At 59.0% G+C, this 23,302-nt stretch overlaps 1 protein-coding gene across 3 annotated transcripts in view; it reads left to right on the top strand.

Annotated features, from left to right (window-relative positions):
- Positions 1 to 10,905, top strand: part of EPHB3 (EPH receptor B3) — a 35,463-nt gene extending 24,558 nt beyond the window's left edge. For 2 of the 3 annotated variants that reach the window (XM_050308228.1, XM_050308226.1), the window contains exons 4-16: positions 3,148 to 3,303; positions 3,456 to 3,791; positions 4,530 to 4,654; positions 4,811 to 4,979; positions 5,075 to 5,180; positions 5,539 to 5,636; positions 5,808 to 5,930; positions 6,030 to 6,277; positions 6,521 to 6,736; positions 6,828 to 6,977; positions 7,066 to 7,259; positions 7,424 to 7,579; positions 7,903 to 10,905. In XM_050308228.1, coding sequence (XP_050164185.1) covers positions 3,148 to 3,303; positions 3,456 to 3,791; positions 4,530 to 4,654; positions 4,811 to 4,979; positions 5,075 to 5,180; positions 5,539 to 5,636; positions 5,808 to 5,930; positions 6,030 to 6,277; positions 6,521 to 6,736; positions 6,828 to 6,977; positions 7,066 to 7,259; positions 7,424 to 7,579; positions 7,903 to 8,011 — 2,186 coding nt within the window. In that variant the 3' untranslated portion in view covers positions 8,012 to 10,905. The remainder of the gene's footprint in view (positions 1 to 3,147; positions 3,304 to 3,455; positions 3,792 to 4,529; positions 4,655 to 4,810; positions 4,980 to 5,074; positions 5,181 to 5,538; positions 5,637 to 5,807; positions 5,931 to 6,029; positions 6,278 to 6,520; positions 6,737 to 6,827; positions 6,978 to 7,065; positions 7,260 to 7,423; positions 7,580 to 7,902) is intronic. The other variant, XM_050308227.1, reaches the window with a different exon arrangement.
- The last annotated feature ends 12,397 nt before the right edge of the window (positions 10,906 to 23,302 follow it).

Here is a 23,302-nt window from a genome sequence, read left to right as displayed (position 1 = left end):
CCTGTGCTGCAGCTCTGTGAGGCAGGATCAGGGCCTGGAGATGGGTGACTGATGAAAATCCTGGAGGGGCTGCCAGAAGCGGCCGGATGGCCGGGGTTGCCATGCCGTGCCATGCCGGCTGTGCAATGCTCCGTAGAGGGTGCAGGGGTAGCTTTGCAGCAGGGCTTTGTTACTGTCCTCCTCCCTCCCACACCCCACACAAATCCCCTCTGAGGCCGATCCCTGCTGTCAGGCCAGACTGCCTCTTCCTCCCATCAAACCAGCAGCTCCTCTTCAGACCGGGGAGCTCCGCTTCGGTTCCCTGACCTGTTATCCTGTGGCTGTCAGTGACTGTCATGTTCTCCCCAGAGGTGACCGCAGCACAGCACCAGGAGATGTGATCTGTGTGCAGAGGTTCAGAGTTGTTATTTTATTTGAGGACACTTCAGCAGGAAAAATGCTTATGCAAAGCTCTCAGAAGGGAGAGGGGAGCCTGGCTTCCCAGCTCCGGCTGGATGGAGTCACGTTCCCACTCCAGAGCTCCCAGGCTCATTCCGTGGCATGCCGGCCAAGACAGTGGTTGTTGTACAGGCAGTTTCTTGCAGAGAAGAGATGACACAGCGGCTTATCCACCGGGGACCTGGGATCAGCTTTCAGCTCGGTTACAGCCTTCAAATGTGGCGGCAGAGAGCTGTCATGCTGCCACCGAGGTCTTTATGCTCTGATTTATTAAGCAGAGTTGGAAACTTAAACACTGGAGTGCATCTGGGCCTCAGTCCCTCTCCAGCTCTTTCCCTGCTTAACAGGGCTAGGATGTGGCTCACCCCCCTTCTACCAGGATAGCATGAGGATGCGAAGAAATTACCTTCACCCCTTGTGCCTGCACTGGGCCCTCCTGTGGGGTGGCAAGGGCACCCCTTGTGCCCTTGTGCCAAGGGCAGCTCTGCCTGTCCCTTTCTCCCGTGTCCAGGAGGTCACTGTCCCCTCCATACCTGTAACCCACTGGGCACCAGCTGACCCTGCGTGTGCGGGAGGCCAAGTGCCCTTATCCCTCCTGCATCCTTTGCAGAGTACCTGGCTGTCCCCAGCTGCCCATGCCATGCTTGGGCTGTCAGCTTCACACAAGCTCTGGTTGCTCTGACTTCATTCTCCCCCTAACAAGCCTGTTATTTCAGGGGGTTTTGTCCCTGATGGATCTGGGCTCCTCTCCATAACCAAAGCATGTTTGGCAGCTTTCTGAGCCCAGAGCATTCCTGTCCAAGAGGTTTCAGTCATCTCTCATTCCTCAACAATCTGGTTCCTTATGTGTGAATCTGCATCCACCCAGTTTGAACCGCCCGGGACTCCAGCGGGGTGGGTCTGCCTGTGCCGAGGCTGCTCTGCGACCTCTAGGCATCTGCTGTCCACATAAAGACACATTTGTGGTGGCCAGGGTGTCCCAGGCTGGGGAGATGGGAGCCCTGGACCTGCTGGCCTCCCATCACTTGCCAAGGAGCAGGTCTGCACACTCCTTTGCCCTCCAGCCTGCACAGTCGAGACGGGCTAAGCTTTCATTTCCAAAGGGAAGGCCCAGAGGCTGGGTGAACTCAGGTCAAGGAACTGGAGTGAGTCGAGCCATGTGGTCTGTCCTGTTTTGACCAAAGAAGTCTCCTTGCCAGAAGGCTCACACCCTGGAAGCAGGAAGCAGCTCCTACCACCCATGCAGGCAATGGGGCTGGAGAGCACACAGTCCCCTCCATGGCAGCGGGGTGCCACCCCCTGTGAGGGGCTGCTCTCACGTACCCCTGCCCAGCAGCACCGTGCTGGAGTGGGGCTTCTCCCTTGGGGCTGCTGCCTCACAGTGTCTGGTCAAACCAGGGGCCCAGGATGGCACCCCAAACCTGCGTGCAGGTCCCTGCGGGGCCGGCCCAGCAGCATGTGACTCAGCAGCGCTCCACGCCCCATGTGGGGCTGCAGCCAGCCAGAAAACTTCCACAGAGGGTGTCAGGAGATGCCTCATAGCAGGAAACTTCCGCTTGCCACAGCCTGGTGAAGCACCAGGAAATCTCCTCCTGTTTTCATGGTGATGTGTGACAGGGTGGGAGGTGGGACAGGGCTGCCTGGTTACGTGCCCTTGGAGCTTCCCCAACCTGGCAGAGCGAGGAGGATGTGCCCTCCTTGGGGCCATTGGTGCTGATGCTGCCCCAGCTGTGGCAAACAGGGTTATGCCAAAGCAGAGCTGGCGCCAGCAGGTCTCCCATCTCATCCGGCTGCAAACACAGAGCACAGAATCCGCTTCCTTGGGCAGCACTGTGATAAATTGGGCTATTTTGAGGTGTCGGTCGGGTTCCCGAGGCCACTCTGCTCCTCAGCTCAAGTGCTGTTAATCCTTTCACGTGCCCCTCATTACAAATAAACACCCTGTGGTGCCAATCGGGCCATATCCCAGGACTTATGGCTCCTTGAAGGACCCTGATCGGAAGTGGAGGAGGGAGGTGGCAGTGATGCTGAAGCAGCTCTTTAGCCAAGGACCTGCAGGAATGTTTTCATCTCGCTCAGCGCTCCACTTGAGCCGACCTTGGGAGGTGCCACCGCCCCGGGACTGAGAAGTGGCTGAAGAGCCCAAGGCGGAAGGTTTGGGGCTGAGTGGCTGATTTTGGATGGTGGAGGCCTCTTGCAGGGGCTGCTGCAGGCAGGGCTGAGAAATCCTTTCCTTTTGAGCCTTAATTCCAGCTCAAATTCTGGAGAATGGATGAGTGACCCTACAGAGGGTGCTCGGTCTGGAAATCAGCTGGGGAAGGGAGCATGACAAAGTCCTTGGGAAGAGCAGTGAAGAAACTAAACTGATGATGTGCTCTTCTGAATGGACCTGCCCTGCCCCTGGTACTGCTGGTGGTGACCAGTTCTTCCCACCTCTTGATTACCCTGGGCCTGCTGCTGGAGCGCAGCATTTCCTGGGCAGAGCTGTGCCTGGGCTGGCTGCTGCTCCTGCCCTTTGGCAGCCCACTCTTGCCCACACTGCACATCCCTGGGCATGGCTGACAGTGATGGAAAGGCTTGTAAGTAGCCTTCAAGCCACTGATGGAAGATTTGGCAGGGCAGTGGGGAAGGATCTGCCCAGCCTTGGTGGGGATGGTGGATGCTTTCTGGTTTTACTTTATAACTCACGTCTGTTTTTCCTTCCTCCAGCGTGTGGCCCTGGAACCTTCAAGTCTAAGCAGGGGGAAGGTCCCTGCTCTCCCTGCCCTCCCAACAGCCGGACGACATCTGGAGCAGCAATGGTCTGCACTTGTCGAAATGGCTTTTTCCGGGCAGACACAGACCCCGCAGACAGTGCCTGCACCAGTAAGTCCTGCCCTGGGCAAGGAGGGGAGGTGAGGGGAGCTGTGGACGTGGCAAGGGTCCGCATCTGGGGGTGGATGAGTGTGTTGGGCCCATACCAGGCATGAGCTGGGCATGAGGACATGCCATCCCTTACCCCTCCATTCTCCCTGCAGGTGTCCCCTCAGCCCCCCGCAATGTCATCTCCAACGTGAACGAGACGTCGCTGGTGCTGGAGTGGAGTGAGCCACAGGACACAGGCGGGCGGGATGACCTGCTCTACAACATCATCTGCAAGAAGTGCAGTGTGGAGCGGCGCCTGTGCACCCGCTGCGACGACAACGTGGAGTTCGTGCCGCGCCAGCTCGGCCTCACCGAGCGACGCATCTACATCAGCAACCTGATGGCCCACACCCAGTACACCTTCGAGATCCAGGCTGTGAATGGCATCTCCAACAAGAGTCCCTACCCTCCCCATTTTGCCTCTGTCAACATCACCACCAACCAGGCAGGTCAGTGGAGCTGCAAGGGAGCAGGGGCTGGATCTCCGCAGTAGAGCGGAGCAGAGGTTTCCTGCTGACAGCCTGGGAGGCTGCAGTCCTTTGTGGTGCCGCGTAACTGGCTCTCCGTGTCTGCATCTAATCCCCTGGGTGAACTGTCCTCTCCGTTTAACGCGTGTCCCCTGAGGAGATGAGATCAGAACACATGCAAGTGGAGAAGCGTAGGGTTGGCAGATGCCCGAGAGAGCTCTGGAACTCCTGGACCTACCCCAGAGATGCCGTGCCTGCTGCAAAGGGAGGAGGAAGGAAATGAGATTTCTCCCCTGTGGGCCTGGGAAGGCTCAGCACCAGCCCAAACCTTTGCAGCCAGCCAAATGCTCTGCCGTTCCCTCCTTCCTCCTGCTCTGGCCCTGCTCCAGCGTGCTGGTAATCTCCAGCCACTGCGCTCTGATCTGATTTCATGGGTCTTGGTGGGGTGGAGCGCGGAGCTCCTGGCAAGTGGAGGAGGGGAGGGAGCCCCAGTTTGGGCTGATAGGGCCCTTCCCCAGACCAGTAGGCGTGGGGCGAAGCCTGCTGTTTCTGAGGCTCCCCTTGGTGTTGAGATCACACCTCCTTACAGAAACTTGGGGGAAGCCAGTCTGTTCCATGCCTTTCCACCAAGATCATCCAAGCAGGTCCTACACTGACATGGGATGGTGGAGGGGGGAGGCTGACACCGGTGGCTCATTATTCCCCTGCCCTCTTTCCTAGCCCCATCTGCCGTACCGACAATGCACCTGCACAGCAGCACGGGGAACAGCATGACCCTGTCATGGACTCCCCCAGAGAGACCCAACGGCATCATTCTTGACTATGAGATCAAGTACTCAGAGAAGGTAAAGCAGGAGCAGCCTTTTCCCTCCTCCAGCCCTTCTTAGTTGGCCATCAGCTCCATAGCAAAGGGGGCCACTGCAGAGGTGGTGCCTGGGGAATGTGGGAGCCAGCAAACGGGATGGCTTTACACAGGTGACACCCACATGTCTCCCCTACAGCAAGGCCAGAGTGATGGCATCGCCAACACGGTCACCAGCCAGAAGAACTCGGTGCGGCTGGACGGGCTGAAGGCCAATGCTCGGTACATGGTGCAGGTCCGGGCACGCACCGTGGCTGGATATGGCCGCTACAGCCTCCCCACGGAGTTTCAGACAACTGCGGAGGGTGGTAGGTACCAGGACTGGGCTGCCTCCATCCCCCAGCACTCCTATGCATGCTCCTTCCCCTGCTTGACTTTGATTCCTGTCTCTTCATCCATCCAGGCTCCACCAGCAAGACTTTCCAGGAACTGCCTCTGATCGTAGGTTCGGCCACAGCAGGGTTGGTGTTCGTCATCGTTGTGGTGGTGATCGCTATCGTCTGCTTCAGGTACTGGCTTTGCAGGGAAGGGTGGGTTCAGAGCTGGATTTGGGGGTTGCTGTTGTGTGCCACAGAGCTTTCCCCCTGACCTATGGGCAGAGCTCTGGCAGCTCCGGTCTGAGAGCAAAGGACTAGACCTGCTGTGTGGGGATCCCAGACCTTGGATTCTGTGGAAGGACTGTGCCTGTCTCCTTCCCCAGCACAAGCTGTGCTCTGCCATCTTCTCAGCACAACTAGGCCATCTCCTCCCATAGCACCTTGGGTGGAGGGATGGCTCTGCACACAGACTGCCAGAGGGAAGGCTCTCTGGCATAGAGTGTCTATGCTGGGATTTGGAAGCTGGCAGTGAATGTCTTTGCCCCATCAGGAAAGGGATGGTTACTGAACACCTCCTCTCGTCTCCTTTGGGCAGGAAGCAACGCAACAACACCGACCCTGAGTACACGGAGAAGCTGCAGCAATATGGTGAGTGTGAGAACTGAGCAAATGGGCTCTGCCTGCTCTCTCCCAGTTCCTGCCCTGTGCACAGGCAAAGCGACAGCCTTTGCTAACGAGGGAGGGCTGAAAGCCAGCCAAGTAACTTGGCATCTGTCACCTGTGCTGTGTCCCTCCTGGTCATGACTCCTACTCTTGCAGTTACCCCTGGGACGAAGGTCTACATTGATCCCTTCACCTATGAGGACCCCAATGAAGCCGTTCGAGAATTCGCCAAGGAGATTGACATCTCATGTGTGAAAATTGAGGAGGTCATAGGAGCAGGCAAGTCCTGGGGCTGGGCACGGCAGCTGCTGAGACTGCCACCTCCCACCCTGTCCCGTGGCTCACTGTGCTGCCCTCCTCTCTCCTTCCCCACCACAGGAGAGTTCGGAGAGGTTTGTCGTGGCCGCCTGAAGCTGCCCGGCCGCCGTGAGATCTTTGTGGCCATCAAGACGCTGAAGGTGGGCTACACCGAGCGGCAGCGGCGGGACTTCCTGAGCGAGGCCAGCATCATGGGACAGTTTGACCACCCCAACATCATCCACTTGGAGGGTGTGGTGACCAAGAGCCGCCCCGTCATGATCATCACGGAATTCATGGAGAACTGCGCACTTGACTCCTTCCTCCGGGTGAGCATCCATACCCTCCTGCCCTGGGCTGGAGGCTGCTGCTCATGAGGGATGGCAGCTCCAAGCCTTTCCCCATCCCTCTATGTTGTTGTGATGGAATCCCTGGGGCTATGCTTTGCACAGCCATTATGGGGTGGGAGAAGAGGGATGGCTCTAGGGATGAAGGAGACAACGGTGGCACGTTGGGATCCTTCCTCTATCTGTTTGGGGTGTTGCAAACCCCTCTGATCTCTCCCTTGGCAGCTGAATGATGGGCAGTTCACGGTCATCCAGCTGGTGGGAATGATGCGAGGCATCGCTGCTGGCATGAAGTACCTTTCGGAGATGAATTACGTGCACCGGGATCTGGCTGCCCGCAACATCCTGGTCAACAGCAACTTGGTCTGCAAAGTGTCTGACTTCGGGCTCTCTCGCTTTCTGGAGGACGACCCGGCCGACCCCACCTACACCAGCTCCCTGGTATGGGACACTCGTGAGGGATCCACTGGTCAGGGGGTGGGGGGAGACACCTCAGGTATGTGCTAAATCAGGGAGCTGTGTATCTCTGCAGGGGGGCAAGATCCCAATCAGATGGACGGCTCCTGAGGCCATTGCCTACCGCAAATTCACTTCAGCCAGCGACGTGTGGAGCTACGGCATCGTCATGTGGGAAGTGATGTCCTACGGGGAGCGACCTTACTGGGACATGTCCAACCAGGACGTAAGTGCTCCCTGGGGAGTGGGGAACTGGGGGCTGTAGGCTGCCTGTGGGAGCCCCGGTGTCTCACAACCTGCATGTCTCTCTGCAGGTGATCAATGCAGTGGAGCAGGATTACCGCCTGCCACCCCCCATGGACTGCCCCACTGCACTGCACCAGCTGATGCTGGACTGTTGGGTGCGGGACCGCAACCTGAGGCCCAAGTTTGCACAGATTGTCAACACGCTGGACAAGCTCATCCGCAACGCTGCCAGCCTGAAAGTCATTGCCAGCGTCCAGTCTGGGTCAGTGGCATCCCTGTTTCCAGCCAGGGCTTTCCCCAAGCCCACGGAATGCTGGAGTGGTTGGAAATAGACTGTGGGAGGACAGGGATAAGAAATATCCCCTGCTTCCAGTTACACCTCTGTGTCTCCTGCTGCTTGTGACCTGTGGCTCTCTCACCCTTTAGCATCTCCCAGCCGCTCCTGGACCGCACCGTCCCGGATTACACCACCTTCACCACCGTGGGAGACTGGCTGGATGCCATCAAAATGGGACGGTACAAGGAGAACTTTGTCAATGCCGGGTTTGCCTCCTTTGACCTGGTGGCACAGATGACTGCAGAGTAAGTCCCTGCTTGCAGAGGAGAGATGAGGCTGGGGCTGGGGCTGGGGCTGCTGCACAATGTCCCTTGTCACTTGCTTCTCTGACAGCTGCCTCCTCCCACCTGGGCATGTAGTGGGCTGAGTTAAGGCTGGGATTTAGCATCCAGTCCCAAGGGAGTTCAGTTCTGGGATTCACCAGTCCCCTGGTGTTAGAGGAGCACCAGAGCTTGGCAGAGGGCTGTAATGCAGACGGATAGGTCCCTTGCCTTGCAGCTACATGGGGCAGGGCCACGTGCTGATGTTGCTGTTTGTGGGGGGCTGAGTCTTCACCTTGTCTTTGCAGGGACCTGCTGAGAATAGGGGTGACGCTAGCAGGGCACCAGAAGAAGATACTGAGCAGCATTCAGGACATGAGGCTGCAGATGAACCAGACGCTCCCAGTGCAGGTTTGACCACAGGGGACTCTGCATTGGAATGGACCGAGGGAACCTGCCAACCAGGTTCAGTTTGCGGTGCAGCCCAGCTTCCCGTGTTCCCCTCCACATGGCGCTCCTCTGCCTCGGGCGGTCGCCTGGGACGGGATGGGACTGGACACCCTTCCATGGATCGAAGGCACTCATGCCGAGAGGGAGCCCAGCTTTTCGTCCTGTGTCCTGGAGCAGCGAGGCAGCAACACATCTTCATATTGAAGATGGATTATGGGACAGAGATGGCACATCCCGCTTCCCGCCCTGTCTCGGTGCTCATCGGTTTGAAGAGTTGTTCTGCTTCTTGGATTTCTTTTCACCCTGTTTTCCCCCCAGTCCTCACTTCCCTCACCTCCCCAAGGCCACAGACTGTTGACCCGTCCACTGAGTCCATCAGACACGTCCAAAGCCATCCCTAACTCTAGTCCTCAAATGGAAGCAGCTGGGGGAGGCCAAGCCGGCGACAGGGCTGGGGCCACCAGCCCCAGACAATCACTCCTCTCCTCCAGCCCTGGCAAGCCCTCCGCCCAAGGGTCTGCACTGGAACGTGTCCGAAGGGAAGGCTTCACTCCCTTTCTTGGCTTTGCACGCCAGAACCCGAACCCGATTTACTATGCAGGGAGTTAGGCAAAAAAAAAAAATGAAAAAAGAAAAAAAAAGATATATTAAAAAAAAAGAAAAGAGGGAGCAGAAAGGGGAGGGAGGGGGACCAGGTGCCCGGCTCCACATCTCTTACCCTCTTGGTTCTCTTGGCCGGCTCTGGACTGCAGAGCGAGGCCGTCAGCACGTTTGCACAGGGACCCTCCGCCCCCGGACCGACGGCAGCCGCGCTCCCCCCGAGGGGCCGGAGAGCGGGGCTGGGGCGGGGGCTGCGCCGGGGGCCGCAGCTCCCCCAGCCTCCTCTTTTATGCAGAAGGAGCAGGTGCCGCCGGCGCGGCTGCCCACTCCTGACACACGCTGTGATTGCTGCCAAAAGACTCACTCACCTTTCCCTGAGGATTCACTGCAGCCCGGTTCCTCCGAGCCGAGGGAGAGACTCCCAGCGTGCCTGAGTGTGCGTGAGTGTGTGCATGCGTGCGTGGGTGTGTGCTGGCCGCAGGACTGTGGGAGGCAATGGGCAGAATAAAGGCAATAAGAATTTTACCCGAGTTTCCTTTGCTCGATCGCGCTCTCATTGGATGGGCCTGGCTGCCTGCAGCTTTGCTGCCCACCAGGGCCATCCTCCTCCTCCTCCTCCTCCTCCTCCTGGCCGACCCCAAGCTGGCTCTATGCCCTTTTCTGCTCCCCTCTTCTCTTGCTGTCATGTTTTCAGGTTGTCCCATGGGGACCAGGCAGTGCTGCTGTACCCACCCTGTGGTGCTGGGAGACCCGGTGCACTCCACATGGGGTGCCTAGGGTGGAGGTTGTGAGTCCTAGAGCAGAGCCAGTCGGGAAACTCCGTCTAATGTACTAGAGGTGCTCGGCAACTTTTTCCCCCATCCTCTCAAGTCAGGCTGAAACTGTGGGAGTCGAACACTGAATGTGAAAGCCAAGTGGAGAGCAGGCATGCACACTGCCCATCCCAGTGCCAGAGGGTCCCCACAGCCCTGAGGCTTCTCCCCAGGTCACTGCTCCTCCTCTGCTCCCCCTGGGCAGAGTCTGGCCCCCAGCAGGAGTGTTGCAACAGCCCCTGGGCATCCCTCAATCACTGGCCTCACTCCTCCCTGTGAAATGGCGGCTGCTGAGCCAGGTGGAAACACACCAAGGTGAACCAACTGGCTGCAGGCAGCAAGAGAGCTCCCTGGGAGAGCTGAGCCAGGGATCCCTGTGCCCTCAGTCCAGGGGGGATTGCTCCATAGTAGCCAGGTGGGACCGCCAGATGCTTGTCCGAGGTTTCTCACGTCCCTCTTGGCTGCAGTACATCTTGCTGGCTGGCTTATGGGGTGCTTTGCTGGCAGTGCAGAGGGGCAAGCAGTTGCTCCCCAAAATGAGGAGGTGCACCCCTATGCTCCCCAGTGCTTGTCCCTACTCCCCTCCTTCCCAGGCTGACAGCAGGTGTTGTTTTTCCCCTTTCCTTGGAACTGGCCTGCCCTTGGGTTTCTTATTAACCCCGTCCTTCTCAACAGAGAACAGTAAACAAGTCCGGGAGGGCAGCTGGCAGCAGGTCCTGCACCAGGCAACGGTCTCCCTGCGTCCCACCATCTATTCTTTGCAGGATGTATCTGGAACGTTGGCTGCTGAGGACACTGCAGCCCCATTTTGCAGGGTTTTCCCATCCTGGCTTGCTCCCTACCCTGGCTGCTCCCCAGCCCTGCCACAGTGGGACCCCAAACAGCAGCGCTGGGCAGACCTCACCCCTCTCCCAGATCAGGCCAAGGAACCTCGGCACTGGGAGACTTTTAAGAGCAAGTGGCTAAAGAGCTGTCAGAGCCTATTTGGGGCTTGCTAATTCCTCACCTGGAAGCCCTGTGGGGCACAGGGTCTGCTCCTTTCCTCCCTTGCCCCTCCAGCCACTGCTGCTGCAAGGTTTGGGGTCCCACTAGCCCCAGTGCACTTCAAACATCCCCACCTCAACCCTCCCTCCTGGCCTGGCTTTGCTTTGGGGAGGGGCCCTGCTCATTTTAAACAACAAGCCCCTTCTCCCAGCCTTCTCCATGCACACTCTACTCCCATGGGGCAGGACGCAGCATTCCTGCAGCCAGCCTGGGGTCTCCCCCAGCCTCAGGAGTGCACCCAGGGGTGCACCCAGCAGCTCTCCATGTGCTGTACCTGCCACCTCCCTTTTCATACAGATCCACACTAGGGGAAAGCTGTGCTCCATGGTGAAAGAAAAGCAACACAGAAAACAGTAGCCAGGGAAATCAATGCGAGCGTGCGTTTGTAAAAATATTTTTTAACGGAAAGACTTTTTTTCAATTAAATTATTTAAGGAATTTTATGGAGGTCTGTGGTGCCTGTGTGGTTCTTTGGGGGCTCTGGGTGCCAGGGAGCACTGCACTGGGGGGGTGAGGGTGTGTTTGGGCACTGTGTGTGTAAAAGTGAGCCCATGGCAGTGAGCAGGAGGCACTTGGCTCAACAAGCCCAGCCCGAGCGCCCCCCAAAGATGCTCCCTGCCTCCTCCCAGAACAACCAGTGGGTGAGGACTTTTTGAGGGGCTGAGGGGATCAGGGGATGCTCCCAGAGCCCTCACCCCTTGGGTGCCTCTGCAGGAACATCCTGGGGCCACAGGGATGGGAAAAGTGTGGGGTGGCCCTTGGGGAGCACGGTGGCCAGGCTGGGCTGGGGGAAAGGCAAGCCCTGCCTGCGCCCTGCCTGCACTCTGCCTGCACCCCGGGCTTCCCCTCTCCCAGCCCATGCAAAAGAGTCTTTTGTGCTGCTGGGTTTTTTTCCCCTCTTTTAATTCCTAACCAGGAGATTAAGGGAAGACAAAGGCTACGATTGTTCCCGCTTCACAGAGAGCTGGAAAGTTCGGGGAGGGGGAACCGTCCCTTTCCAGACAGACCCATAAGGAGGGGGACGTGCACCCCAGGTGGAGGGGCCGGGATGGGGGGGACACCCTGGGAGTGGCGGTGGGGGGTCCTAGGGGCACAGCTGGGGTGAAGGCACACCGAGTGCTAAGGGGGGACCCTGCTGGGGTGGGCCGGGGGCTCTGGGCTCCAGCAGGAGGGTGGGAGGCTCTCTGCAGCGGAGGAGGAGGAGGAAGGCTGAGGATGAGGGGTTGGCCGGCTCGGCGGCTGCTTGGCGTTTTCCCTGCTAACTCTTGGCTGACACCTCAACGACTTGGCAGGGAGAGGATCCCGCAGCCCCGTCAGCCGCCTGGGGCCGGCACAGCTGGAAGGGATCACGGCTCTGCACGGCTTGGCACTGTGCGTCCATGACCCGGCAGGCCAGCACGAGGCACGGGGCAGCGAGGGCTTGGTCTTCTTCCGCAGTCTCCACCATGTCTCGTCCCCACTGCCACGCTGTGCCTGCGGGAATTGCCAGCGCAGCCTCGGAGGGGTGTCACATCCTGCACGTGCTCAGCCAAGGACGGCCCGGACGCCGGCCAGGCGGGTCGGTGCCTCGTGGCTGGAGCCAGGGACACACCACGGCCCGGGAAGGGGCTGTCCCTACAGCACGAGGGACAGGACTCGGCGCATTTTCCCATGCTCACAAAGAGCAGCGAGACACCCACGAACACCCCAGCTCTGCTCCTTCTGTTTCCCGTTAAGATTATTTATTGGTAAATTTTAAGACCACTTACAGACTCTGTTCACGTGCCAGGACCCTACACGGCTTTTTCCCAGGGCTTTTTTTTTTTTTTTTTTTATTAAAGAAAAGAAAAGAAAAAAAGAAATTGTTTTAATCATTTTCTTTTCATTCCTTCCTTCCAGTCTCCTTTGGTTGCTAGCAGGGGATTTGCACATGGTGCAACGTCCGTCCTCTGCTGCTGATGCAGCTCCTCCTCCCTACCCACTGCTGCCAGGGCTGCATCCTCACCCCCTCATCAGGTCCGAGTGTCCCCACAAGGGGACCAAGGGGGACAAGACCCCCAGGAGCTGCCAGCCAGCCTGGGATGCTCTGGAAAAGGGGATCTGAGGGCCGGGGGGCTGCCTTGGGGAGCAGGAAGCAGCTCTCTCCCAGATGCCTGGGAGCTGACATCGTCTTTGGCAGAGCATCCAGAGAGCAAATGCACCCACATCAATCACACTGCGCCTGTCTGCTCTATCCACAGAGCAGAATCTGACCCAGTGATGGACCACGAGGCAACAAGCAAATTTAGGTTATTAAACAAGACCAGGGAAATGCCTCGACCCAGTATGGTCAGGGAAAGGCTGGATCTGCAGGGGAAAATCAGATGGAAAGCAATGGTGGCCCTGCTGTTAGGGCTGAGGTTGCCACCAAGGGCTGCCCCAGCTGGAAACGTTGACTCCTTTGGGAATGAGAGGACCAAAGGACTGTCACATGGGGAGGAGCAATAGGTAGAGATGCACTAATCCCTGACAATTTGCCTTGCCCGGGTTTCTCTGGTCATCATCCCTACCCATCCCCAGGGTATCACGGATATTGCTGCCTTCACTCTGTGGAGCAGCATCACCCAGGACACTGCCCATTCAGCCCCTCCTGCTACCCAAATCTGACATGTCCACACCAGTGGACCCCTTCGCCCTGCCCTGCTCCCCCTCCACCCCCACCCCCTCCCGCCACAGCCACAACCCAACTGCTGCTGAGCCCCCTTGATGCTCCTCTTCCCACTTTGATCTCCCTCGGAGCCGGGGCCGGTATCGCCGCCGGGGCCGGGGGCCGCCCCGGGTGTCAGACTGGTTCAGCCACACATTTCTGGCTAATGAGAAATTTCCTCTCCCCGGCGCTCGGCCAGGTTTTTTTTAGCTCTGGTATCGCTACCCCACCTCTGCCTCCTCCACGGCCGACTGAGTCACGCAGGGCCCCCGGGCCACCTCCCGGCACGCTGGCTTTGCCACCAGCGCGGTGCTTTCCGGGCCCTGGCAGCGCCCCCTCCACACGCCTTCCCCTGGGGATGGCATGACCGGGAGCCTGGCAAAACCAAAACTCCAACGACCCATCCTGTTGCAATAGCCAGACGCTCCGGAGTGCTGCCGTGAACGCGGGAACTGCCTTGGAGCCGGGCTGGATGGGCTGAGCCCGGGGAGGGGGAAGGCGCAGCAGTGAGTGGGGGGTACGGGTACCGCACCCTGCTGTGTCCCAACATCCCAGATGCCCTGGTCCGTGCTCGGGGGAACCGCAGCTTCGGGCAGCTGGGGAAGTTCAAAGGGAAGGGGAAAAGCATCAGACCCGCTCTGTGCAAGGGTTTGGGCTCGAATCTCCGCTCCCCATGCCACAGCCTGAAGTCATTTCGTGCCATTAATGGGCTTCCTCGCTCTGAACTCGCTAATGAGCCTGCATGGGAAGCAACAAGGAGTAAGGGCCCCCAAACTGGGGCAGTGGAGGGGGAGAGGGGCTCCTAGCAGAGCATACTGGAGGGAGAGGCAGCTGTCACCCAGCCTAACTATTCCCATGGGATCCTGCCTGCCCTTGGGGCTCCTCATCCAGCCCCACTGACCCCCAGCACAATCCCTGTCATCCCAGCAGCCCCATGCTGATGCCTGAGAAAAATGGTGCCTCATGTGAGCACCTCCCAGAGTGGCTCAACCTCTGCCACCTCCTTGGTGTAGTTTCCCCCATCCCTCTGTCCCCATTGTCATCCAGGCAGGGAGCCAGGACTGCACCCCCGGAAGATAAAGCTGAAACCATGACCCATCCCTGGGGCAGTGAGTCAGGCTGTGCCAGGTGGTTTGTGCTGGAAAGCACCTTCCAGCACCATCCCCATTCCTGTCCCTGTATCTATCCCTGTTCCTGTCCCTGTGCCAGACCCCATCCCACAATGTCATGGCACAGAAGGACACCACAGGAGGCACTGATGAGGAGGAGGGAGGCAAAAAGCTCCATGGAGGTGGAGGATGTTTCCATCCACAGCCAAGCCTTGCAGGAAAGGGAGCAGTAGGATAAGCCAAGCCTGGAGAAAGAGCACTAGAGCATGAATGCTGAGGTGTGTGAGCCAGCGTCATCAGCCCTGTGCAAACAAACACTCAGAACCACACAGGGATGGGGGAGAGCCAGGCAGAGGGATGGGAAGGGTCTGTCCCATGACACCGTCAGCTCTGGGACTCATGGGGTCAAGGACCTGGGTGATGGAGCCGCAGCACAGAACATCTGGGGGCTGGTATGGGGCAGAGGCTGCCCCCGAGAGTGTGACAGTAGCTGTGCTGTGGTCCCAGCCATCGTCCCTTGGGCCCAGGTGGCAGGCAGGGGACAGGGTGGGTGCACTAGCACCGGGGATGGGGGCTCCTGTTCACACGCTCCAGGCGGGTGGGCAGTGGGTGATGGACGAGGCACGTCCCAGCCTCCGCGCCGAGATAATCCCGTCCCTGCCGGCCCGCGGTCGGCATTTATCTCGCGCCAGGGCTGACGTCACCCTCTAAGACCCCAGCCAAGGAGGCCTCACTGCTCTTCCTGGCTTTTCCCAGGGACCAGGGGCTTTGGGCCCCTCGCCTAGGGCTGTGAGCAGGTGAATTTATGACCACAGCCATGCTCCAGCATTCAGGGGACAGGAGAGGCAACGAGACCTTTATGGCTTTAATACACCTTTCTGACAGTGAAGTTTAAATGGCCTCATAAACCCCCCTGTCGCCCACCCCCAGCAGAAGGCAGCAGTTTATTAGGGCTGTAATTCTTCTCCTGGCATTCCATCAGTGTCCTTTTAATCTGCACTTGGGTTTTTTTATTTCTGCTTAATACCAGCAGCTGTAAATGCTGTTAGGGATCGTCTTGTGCAGGGACCCTCTGGAGGGAAACTGGGCACTGGGGCACTGTTGTGATGGAGCAGGTGGAGCTGGTGGCTGGGACAGCCCGCTCCCAACTGAGGGGTCTGAGTAGTGAAGAAGAACCAAATTTTGCTGCTCCAAGCACATCCCTCCTCTGCAGGGCAGGCCTAGGCAGGATGCATCCGTGATGCAAGGAAAGCCTTCCCAGGGAACCTTGGGATTTCAGCAGCAGAGCGGTCCGGGAGCTAATCCTTTGTGCCAGGCTTTCCATTTTCATCTCATTAACTCCCGCTCTCTGTGCCGCTGCCCTCTCAGTTTTTCTGGTGGGGAGATAAGTCTCGGTGCTCGGTGCGGTGAATCCTCCGCGCCTGCTCGCCCAGCGCTCCCGGTCGCGCTGACGCTGCCAGGCAGCTTCCATCCAATTACAGCGGGGTGAAGCTCATTTTAATTGCATAGAGCAACTGGGATTACGCAGACTTTATCTCCTAATTCCCTCTTTATCTCTTAACTTCACACTCGCTGCCTGCATTGAAGGCAGGACAGCTTGTGCCAGGGTTTGAAATTCCTGAAGTAGCCTTTCCCCCTGCACTATCCACTTGCCCAGATGAGGTTGGCCACAAAATGCCCCTAAATGCTGGTGCTGAAGAACCCTCTGTGTCCTGTGGAACCAGGATGACCTGCTTGCCACAGCCTCCAGATATCTCCACAGCACTGGGGGTGTCAAGCCCACCTGCCAGAGGATGGTACCCACTACACCAGCTGCTTTGGGAGGAGGGCTTGTCCTCAAACTGGTGTCCCCAGCAGAGGTCACATGTCACCTGGAGATGGAAACTCTGGGAGCAGCTGGGATGGGCACAGTGTGGGTAAAGGGCTTTTCCTCTTAGCAACCCATAATACTAGGTGTCTAGCACAACTGCTGAGACTGCTGCAGGGCTCAGGGAGTCCCTGCAAGGGGAGAGACAAGGTGCTTGCCACAGAAAATGCACTCTGAGGACAGCAAGCATCTCAGACAGCTCCTTAGGGACTCTTGAAGACCCTTTATCTGCCCTGTGCACTTAGCTGGGATGAATGCTGCTGCAAGGCTCTGGGGGCTTGTCAGTGGAGCCAAAAGGTGTTTTTTTTAATCTCTCCAGGTATGAATAGCACCCATGGATGCCTGTTTCCCCTACAAAAGGCAGACCCACTGTTTCTCCCTGCAGCAGGAGCAAGCAGAACCAGGATACTCTGCCTTTTTTTTTATTCATCCCCAAGACACCCCTGGGTACCCCCCAAGCCACCCTGGCTTGGGCATCCAGCAACACCCACTTCTTCGTGCAGACATGTCCACCCCGACCTCGAAAAAGCTCTTGAGATAACGAGATAACGAGATAGCCAGAGGCTGCCCCGGACAGGGGCACTTGGCAGAACTGGCCCTGATAACAAGCCAGCAGCTTGTGTGATATTTCCCTGTTAGTTTGATGTCCCTTGGCTTCAGGAAGAGCCAGGTGCCAGGCTCACCCTTGCTGCCAGTGGGTAAATTGAGGCAGCAGGGCAGGGGTCAGGTGCCCAGCTTAGCAAGCTCTGCATCAGCACTGCCGGGTGTTAATTAGATGCCATTAGCACACACTAATTACTGTAATTCCAATGACCCACAATTCTGGAGCGTGAGAGCTGTTTCTCACCCTCTGCCATTGTCTCTCCCTCTGCATAGCTCTGCCCATGCCCATGGCTGGTGGCAGCAGGAAGGGGATCTACTGGGCAGCCACTGATGCCAGTGCCACCCTACCATCGTGCCCTCCTGGGGCTCACTCCTGCATGGTGGCATGCTCCTGCTGCTGCTCCCCAGGCACTGCCAACACAAGCCAGACCCAGCCAGACCCAGCAGATCAGGCATTTCGGGTGCTGGCAGAGCCCCACTAAACCTGTCAGCTTTGGCTGCAGGAGTACCCCAAACAACCATCTCCTTGGCGTCCTGTTGGCTGCCCCTCCCATCGTGGATGAGGAGCTGAGCATACTGAGGGGGCCGTGGGCTCTGGCGCGGGGGCTGTGGCAGCGAAAGGGTGACTCTTAATCCGGCGGCAGCTGCGGGGCCCAGGCTTGCTTGTTCAAGGGATATGGCAGCTCGGTCAACAATCCCTGGCCCGTTTCGGGGGGGATTAGCAGCCCCCCAGGGAGGGAAGGGGCCCACATGAATATTGGGCTGGTGGGAACACAGCCCAGTGGAAACAAGGCCAGACAGGGAGGCAGCGGGGAGCAGGCACCCACCATCCCAAGGTGTCCCCAAGGTGGGAGACAGGGGCTTGGGGATGGTCCCTGTCCCCATCCTGCTCTCACACCCCACAGTGCTGACAGGAGGGAGCTCTGGTTATCATCCCACACCACCCTAGTGCGATAACCCCAGCCAACCCCCGGTCACCCCCTTGACCCCCCATCCGTCCTCATGTCCCACTATCCCAGGCCCTGGAGGGAGGTGACATGGGAAGTACCCAAACGCTGACACCTGAGAGCTCCTGGGAAATGAGGGCAAGCATGTAAATCAGGCCTCCTTTGCCAGGAGTTGGCCAGCTGGGGAAAATCCAGGCTGGAGGAGGCTGTAGGGTATAAGGTCAACCAACCAAGAGAAGAGCTGGGCTGTCTAGGGACCCCCAGGGACAATGGGAGCCTCCCACATACACAGGGGCAGTCCAGCCCCTGCCACACCAAAAAACCTGTGGAGTCATGCTGGGAGGCTCCAGCTCCTGTCCAAGAAGCAGGTAGGACCCACGAGAGAGAACAGTTTGCCTTGATGACATCAGACCCCATGTTTCCCATGTGCTCAGCACCCTTCTGCTCCCTCTGCATCCTACTGTGCCCCATGCTGTGTCCTGCTGTGGGAACCCTTTGCCCAGCGTTTGGGGTTCCTAGTGTGCAAGTTCTGGGGGAGCAGCCCTGCAGCTCTTGCTGTTTGCTGAGCTGAGCCCTAGGACCTTGTTTGCCCTGGGTTTATCTGCCCAGGGAGCAGAAGCCCTCTCCAGGGCAGCCTCCCTGGCAGCTGAGAGGGTCACTAGAGTGAGTGCAGGTCCCTTGGGGGCCACAAAGGCAGGTGAGACCAGGGTGTGCACCCAGGGAGAGGTCCTCAGTGTTGGTGGCACTTGGGGAATGAGACTCCACCCCTGGGGACATGTGCTGGGTGCCTGTATGGGTGCATGTACACATGTATCTGGGTGCTCCCCTGGGGCCCCCTTACCCCGTTGCCCACGGGTGCTGAGTAGAGGCCGCTTTTCTGCTCCGTTAGCCACGGCTGTGCCGGCACATAATGACATGGTAATTGTGAGCGGCGGCCCGGCCACACGCACTGCCCGGCTCGCTGGCTGGCCCTCCCACACCCAGGGTAGCTGCTGCCCAGGGGGTCCCACCGCCTGCCCTCTTCACCCACCCATGGGACCCCCATGTCTGGTTCCATCCTGGATCTGCCCCGGTGGCAATGTGGGGGGGAAGACCCTTGGCAGGCTGCGGTCACCTCCTCGCCTGGGAGCTGGGAAACCTGTTCTTCCCTGTGGTGTTTACACGGGTAAGAGGGGTCCTCTGCCGCTGCACATCGCATTTTCTGCTTGGTCACTTCCATCTGTGTCCCCGCATAATGATTTTTTCTGCTACATTAATTTAACACACTGCGGCGAGCCGAGGCGCTGGGACCCCGGGCTGCTTAATTGTGTCAAAGGAAAGGCTCCTGCTCCTGCTTTCATCGGCGGTCGGGGCTGCTGCAGGGTGGGTGTCCCCGCGGGGGGGTGGGAAGGCATCTCGGGGTGGCTGTGGGGGCTGGAGGGAGGCGGTGGTGGAAGGGTGTGGGGTATCAGAGGGGTTGGCATGAGCCCCCCCATCCCGGGGCAGGCAGCGGGGCCTGACTCGGGCTGTCTTTTCAGGGCTGTGAGGTGAGGGTGGGAGGTCCTGGGAACCCTAAACTTCCCTTCCAAAGAACCTGGCACCACGGGGTATCTCACCTCATCCCTATGGACGCTGCAGCAGGATGGCGGCGGGCACATCCCGATGCTCAGTGCTGTGCCTGGGGTTGGTAGCCCCCCACCCTGGGCCGGTGGGAGCCAGAGGGTTAAGTGCTGTTTGTGTTGGCTGAATGAGGCGGGAGCCGAACAAGCTCCCACAAATGGAGGTGAAGCGTTGCCCAGACGGGATGTGACAGCCCGATTTCAGGGCTGTCAGCCCCGGCGTGGTGGGCATTGAGCGGGGACATTCCTCCACGACACTCCTTGCTCCCCTGGCTCCCGCACCGGGGACGCCGACAAGGGCAATGGGCAGCCCCTGCCTGCCTCACTCGGCCATCTGGGGTGCCAGGGGGCATTCATGGGGCGCTGCGGGGGTCGAGGAGCCCCCTGCCAGAGGGGGATGCTGGGAGCCCCCCTCGCCCTCCCTGCTGGCGGCCTCGCCATAAGTGGCCTTTGGTATTTGCAAACATTGTGGCGAGGGCTGGGAAGGTCTCGGCCCACCCCAGCAGGCGCCTTTGTGCTGTGCGAACCCCCGGGGGCTCATTTCCATCCCGCCCGGGCTTTCGCCCCCTCTCCTTTCAGCACCGACGGGCCTCGCTTCCCGCTCCACCAGCGTCCCGGAGCCTGCAGCAGCAGTGCCAAGCACACAGCTGTGCCCCAGCCCCGCACTGTGCCCATCCCGGGGGTTCATGCCCCCACCCCGCTGTGTCGAGCTGTTGTGTGTGCCGCCGCCCCACGCAATATTCAGTGAGCTGCTCTGTCCTGGCCCAGCCGAGGGTCCCCGTGTCTGTGCACACTTGCTCAGGTGCGTGTGCCCACTCGTGCACGGGCTGCCCTGCTCAGAGGTGTGTGTGCTTCCCTCACACACAGCTGCGTGGATGCACACCCATCCACCCACGACCAGTTCCAGCTATGTGTACCCACTCTGCCCTTTTTTCACCCCCACGCACACTGTCTGCCCTCAGGGTCCCCCAAATCCCCCCACCCCTATCCTGAGAAGGGTGCCCAGGGCTCTGGCGGCACAGCCAGTCCCTGTGGCACAGGGATACCAGGAGCAGCTCTGGGCTTGCCACAGCTTCCAGCACCCTCCCTGTACACCCCGTTGTGGGGTCACCCCATCGCCTCCAAAGCATTTTGGGGGCCCACCACAGCCACATCCCCCACCAGGCTGCAGGGACCCAGCCCAATGCAGCTGGCTCTCCAGCAGCGCCCGTTGGCTGGAACTGGTGTTTTATGGCCCTGCTCAACACCTGCAGATCAATGCCAATCCGCATTTTATTTGTTTTGGGAGTTATAAAGGTGAATTGACCCAGCTGCGCCTCTGCAACTGCTCTCCCCTGCTGCCAGGTGCAGGATGGAGGGGATGGGCAGGGGACAGGGGACCCCAGGACAGGGTGCCCATCCCTCGCCGTGCCTGGAAGCGCTCAAGGGAGATGGGGTTGCTCTTTTCTCGCGCTTTTTGTGGCTGGAAAATCTCCTTGGGGGCCCCCGGCAGTGACCTCTTCCTGGGCGCAGCGCTAAGCTCTTTGTAATGGGATTTTGTGGCAGAACCGGCAAATTAGGGGCGAAGTGAATGTGTTAAGCTGCTGGTTTCTTTCTGGTGGGTTACCCCTCCCCAGCCCACGCCGGCCAGAGCCCAAACAAAGGCGATGAACTCTGCTTTTATCTCCGGTCCTTAGAAGTCAGAGATGTACAGGGCTGTGCTTCCCACTCCGAAACGGACAGACTGGAACAGAGATGGGAACAGGGACGGGCAGAGCTCAGGGCTATGGCAAAACAGCGTGGGAGGAACATGCCACAAGCAAGTTGTGCCAACACATTGGCTGTAGGGGCAAATTTGGGGGAGGGGCTCACCTCTATCTCAGGGAGATGTAGTCCCTGTGGCATGAGACCCCTCAGCACCTAAGCCAGGGAACAGCATTAGGAGGGCAGCTAGAATGGGATGATGTCTGGGTCTGCCCTGGTGTGGGAAGTCTCTGGGCAATGCTGGGGTGATGCAGTGGGAGGACCCACCTCTGCTTCAGAGTTAATATTGTTTAAGCGCAAAGGCTTCATTAACACTGACAAACACAAGCCATAAATACTCATTAATACCCCACATCACTGATGGGTTTGGGAGCCAATGTGCCCTCTCCCACCCCATGTTCCTCAACTATCTGGGGTTTCTTTGCCACCCCTGGAGAGGGCAGGGAGTTGTGGATGTCGATTGCAGAAGAGTGCACAGCCCTCCACTTGGGGATCTCCCCCAGGCAGAGCCATCATCCCAGCCACAGCCTTCCCCCCACAGCAGGTCCCCTTTCAGGGGTGCCCCACTATCCTTTCAACTTAAGGTGAGGGCTGATCCCTTAGGACGTTCCCCACTGCCCTGGGCAGCTCTTTGCACCCTCAGACAGGAGAGAAGCACCCAGGGGCTGGGCGGGGAACATGCTGCTTTGGCACCCCAAAAACTCCCAAACACAGGCCGGGGACAGTGTGCTGCCCCCGGGGCCCACATAAGGGCCTGATTTATTGCTGTCTCCCGAATGATGCCATTAAGAGTGCGGCCAGAGCAGGGAGCACAGCTGCCGGAGCAGATCAGCGCCTGATTAATGTTGGGCAACTTGTTATATTGTCAGATAATTATCCCCAAACTGTATGACTTTTCTGCTAAGTGGCAGCACTTAATTGCGTTTTTAATTACACTGCCATCACCACAGCCCCTCCACGCGGGAGGCAGGAATGCCAGGAGCCAGGCAGGAGCAGGGTAGGGGGCCCAGCAACCCTTGCAGAGGGCATGGCAGGGGCAACCCACTCCCACAGACCCTTCCTGGTGTGTGGCACACAGCTGTGGCATCACCAAGCCATGAGTGTTGCAGGCAGCGATGTTTTGGTGTGACCCCTCTTGGTGCTTCCCAAGGCAGGAGGCACATGGGGTGCAGAAAAACGGGGGGTGAGGCAGAGTGCCCCCCTTACCCTCCATGGGCTTTGAGGGCTCACCATCTCCTGTGGCCCCCCCCGTCCCCATCCGGCTGGGGGCAGCCCGGGGTCTGGCTTCCCCTTGCAGGCAGGGAGGGGTCAGGGGTCAATGCATTTAAAATTCCTCCTCGATCTCAAACTCCGGAGAGTGACCGGGGGGCAGCGGCTGCGTGGGGAGCACCCGCTGGCACCCCAGGCAGGCAGCACACGTGCAGGCAGCAGAGAACGGCTGTGTCTGTACGTGTGAGTTCATGTGTACTTGTGTGTGTGCACGTATGGGGGGTGTGTGTGCACGGGGACCACCCGTGTATGTGTGTGCATGTGGGTGTGTGCATGTGTGGGTTTGGGTGTGTGCCTGCATGTGCATGAGTGCCCGTGTGTGCACACTTACACATCTCCTGATATGCACATCTGCAAGTGTTTGTGTACCTGTACAGGTGTTTGGGTGCACGTGTGTGCAAACATGGAGGTGCGTGCATACGTGTGAACCTGTCTGTGTGTGTCTGAATGCACGGAGGAGGAGGTGTTTGTGTCCGTGTGTGGGATTTCAGTGCCACGTGTAGCTGTGCATGTATATTTTAGTGTCTGTGTGTGCAAAGGTGTGCATGTGGGTGCACACCTGGCTGTGGGGATGCCACTGTGCCCCTGCCCAACTGGCAACTGGGGTGGCCGCAGTGAGTCCTGGCTCTGTCCCCCACCCCAGCCAGTGCTGGACCTCCCAGGGAGCCTCCCCAGCTGACCCTGTGGGGGCAGCTTGGACAGGACCCCCGGGGCTTCAGGTGCAGAAGGCACCTGCAGGTTGCAGCAGCCCCTCCCATCCACCCATCCCTCCCTGGGACAGTGATGCTCCCAGTGCTGGAAGGGGCGCAGCCTGGAATCCCTGGCACTGCCAGAGTGCCAGACCCCCAGAGGGCTCCACTGTGCTCCCCAGGGTCACGAGGCAGCCCCCTGGGGCTGTTCTGGCCAGCATACAAGGGGCTGCTGCTGGACAGCCCCCACACTGCATCCCTCCCCACCAGCCGGACGCTGGGCAGCACTGGGAGGAAATCCAGGCGTTATCA

The sequence above is a fragment of the Myiozetetes cayanensis genome, unplaced genomic scaffold, assembly GCF_022539395.1.
Source record: "Myiozetetes cayanensis isolate MyiCay16 unplaced genomic scaffold, myiCay2020 scf13, whole genome shotgun sequence".
In the NCBI taxonomy this organism is placed as follows: Eukaryota; Metazoa; Chordata; class Aves; order Passeriformes; family Tyrannidae; genus Myiozetetes; species Myiozetetes cayanensis.
Note: the sequence above shows the minus strand (reverse complement) of the source record. Positions and strands in the feature narration are given on the sequence as shown.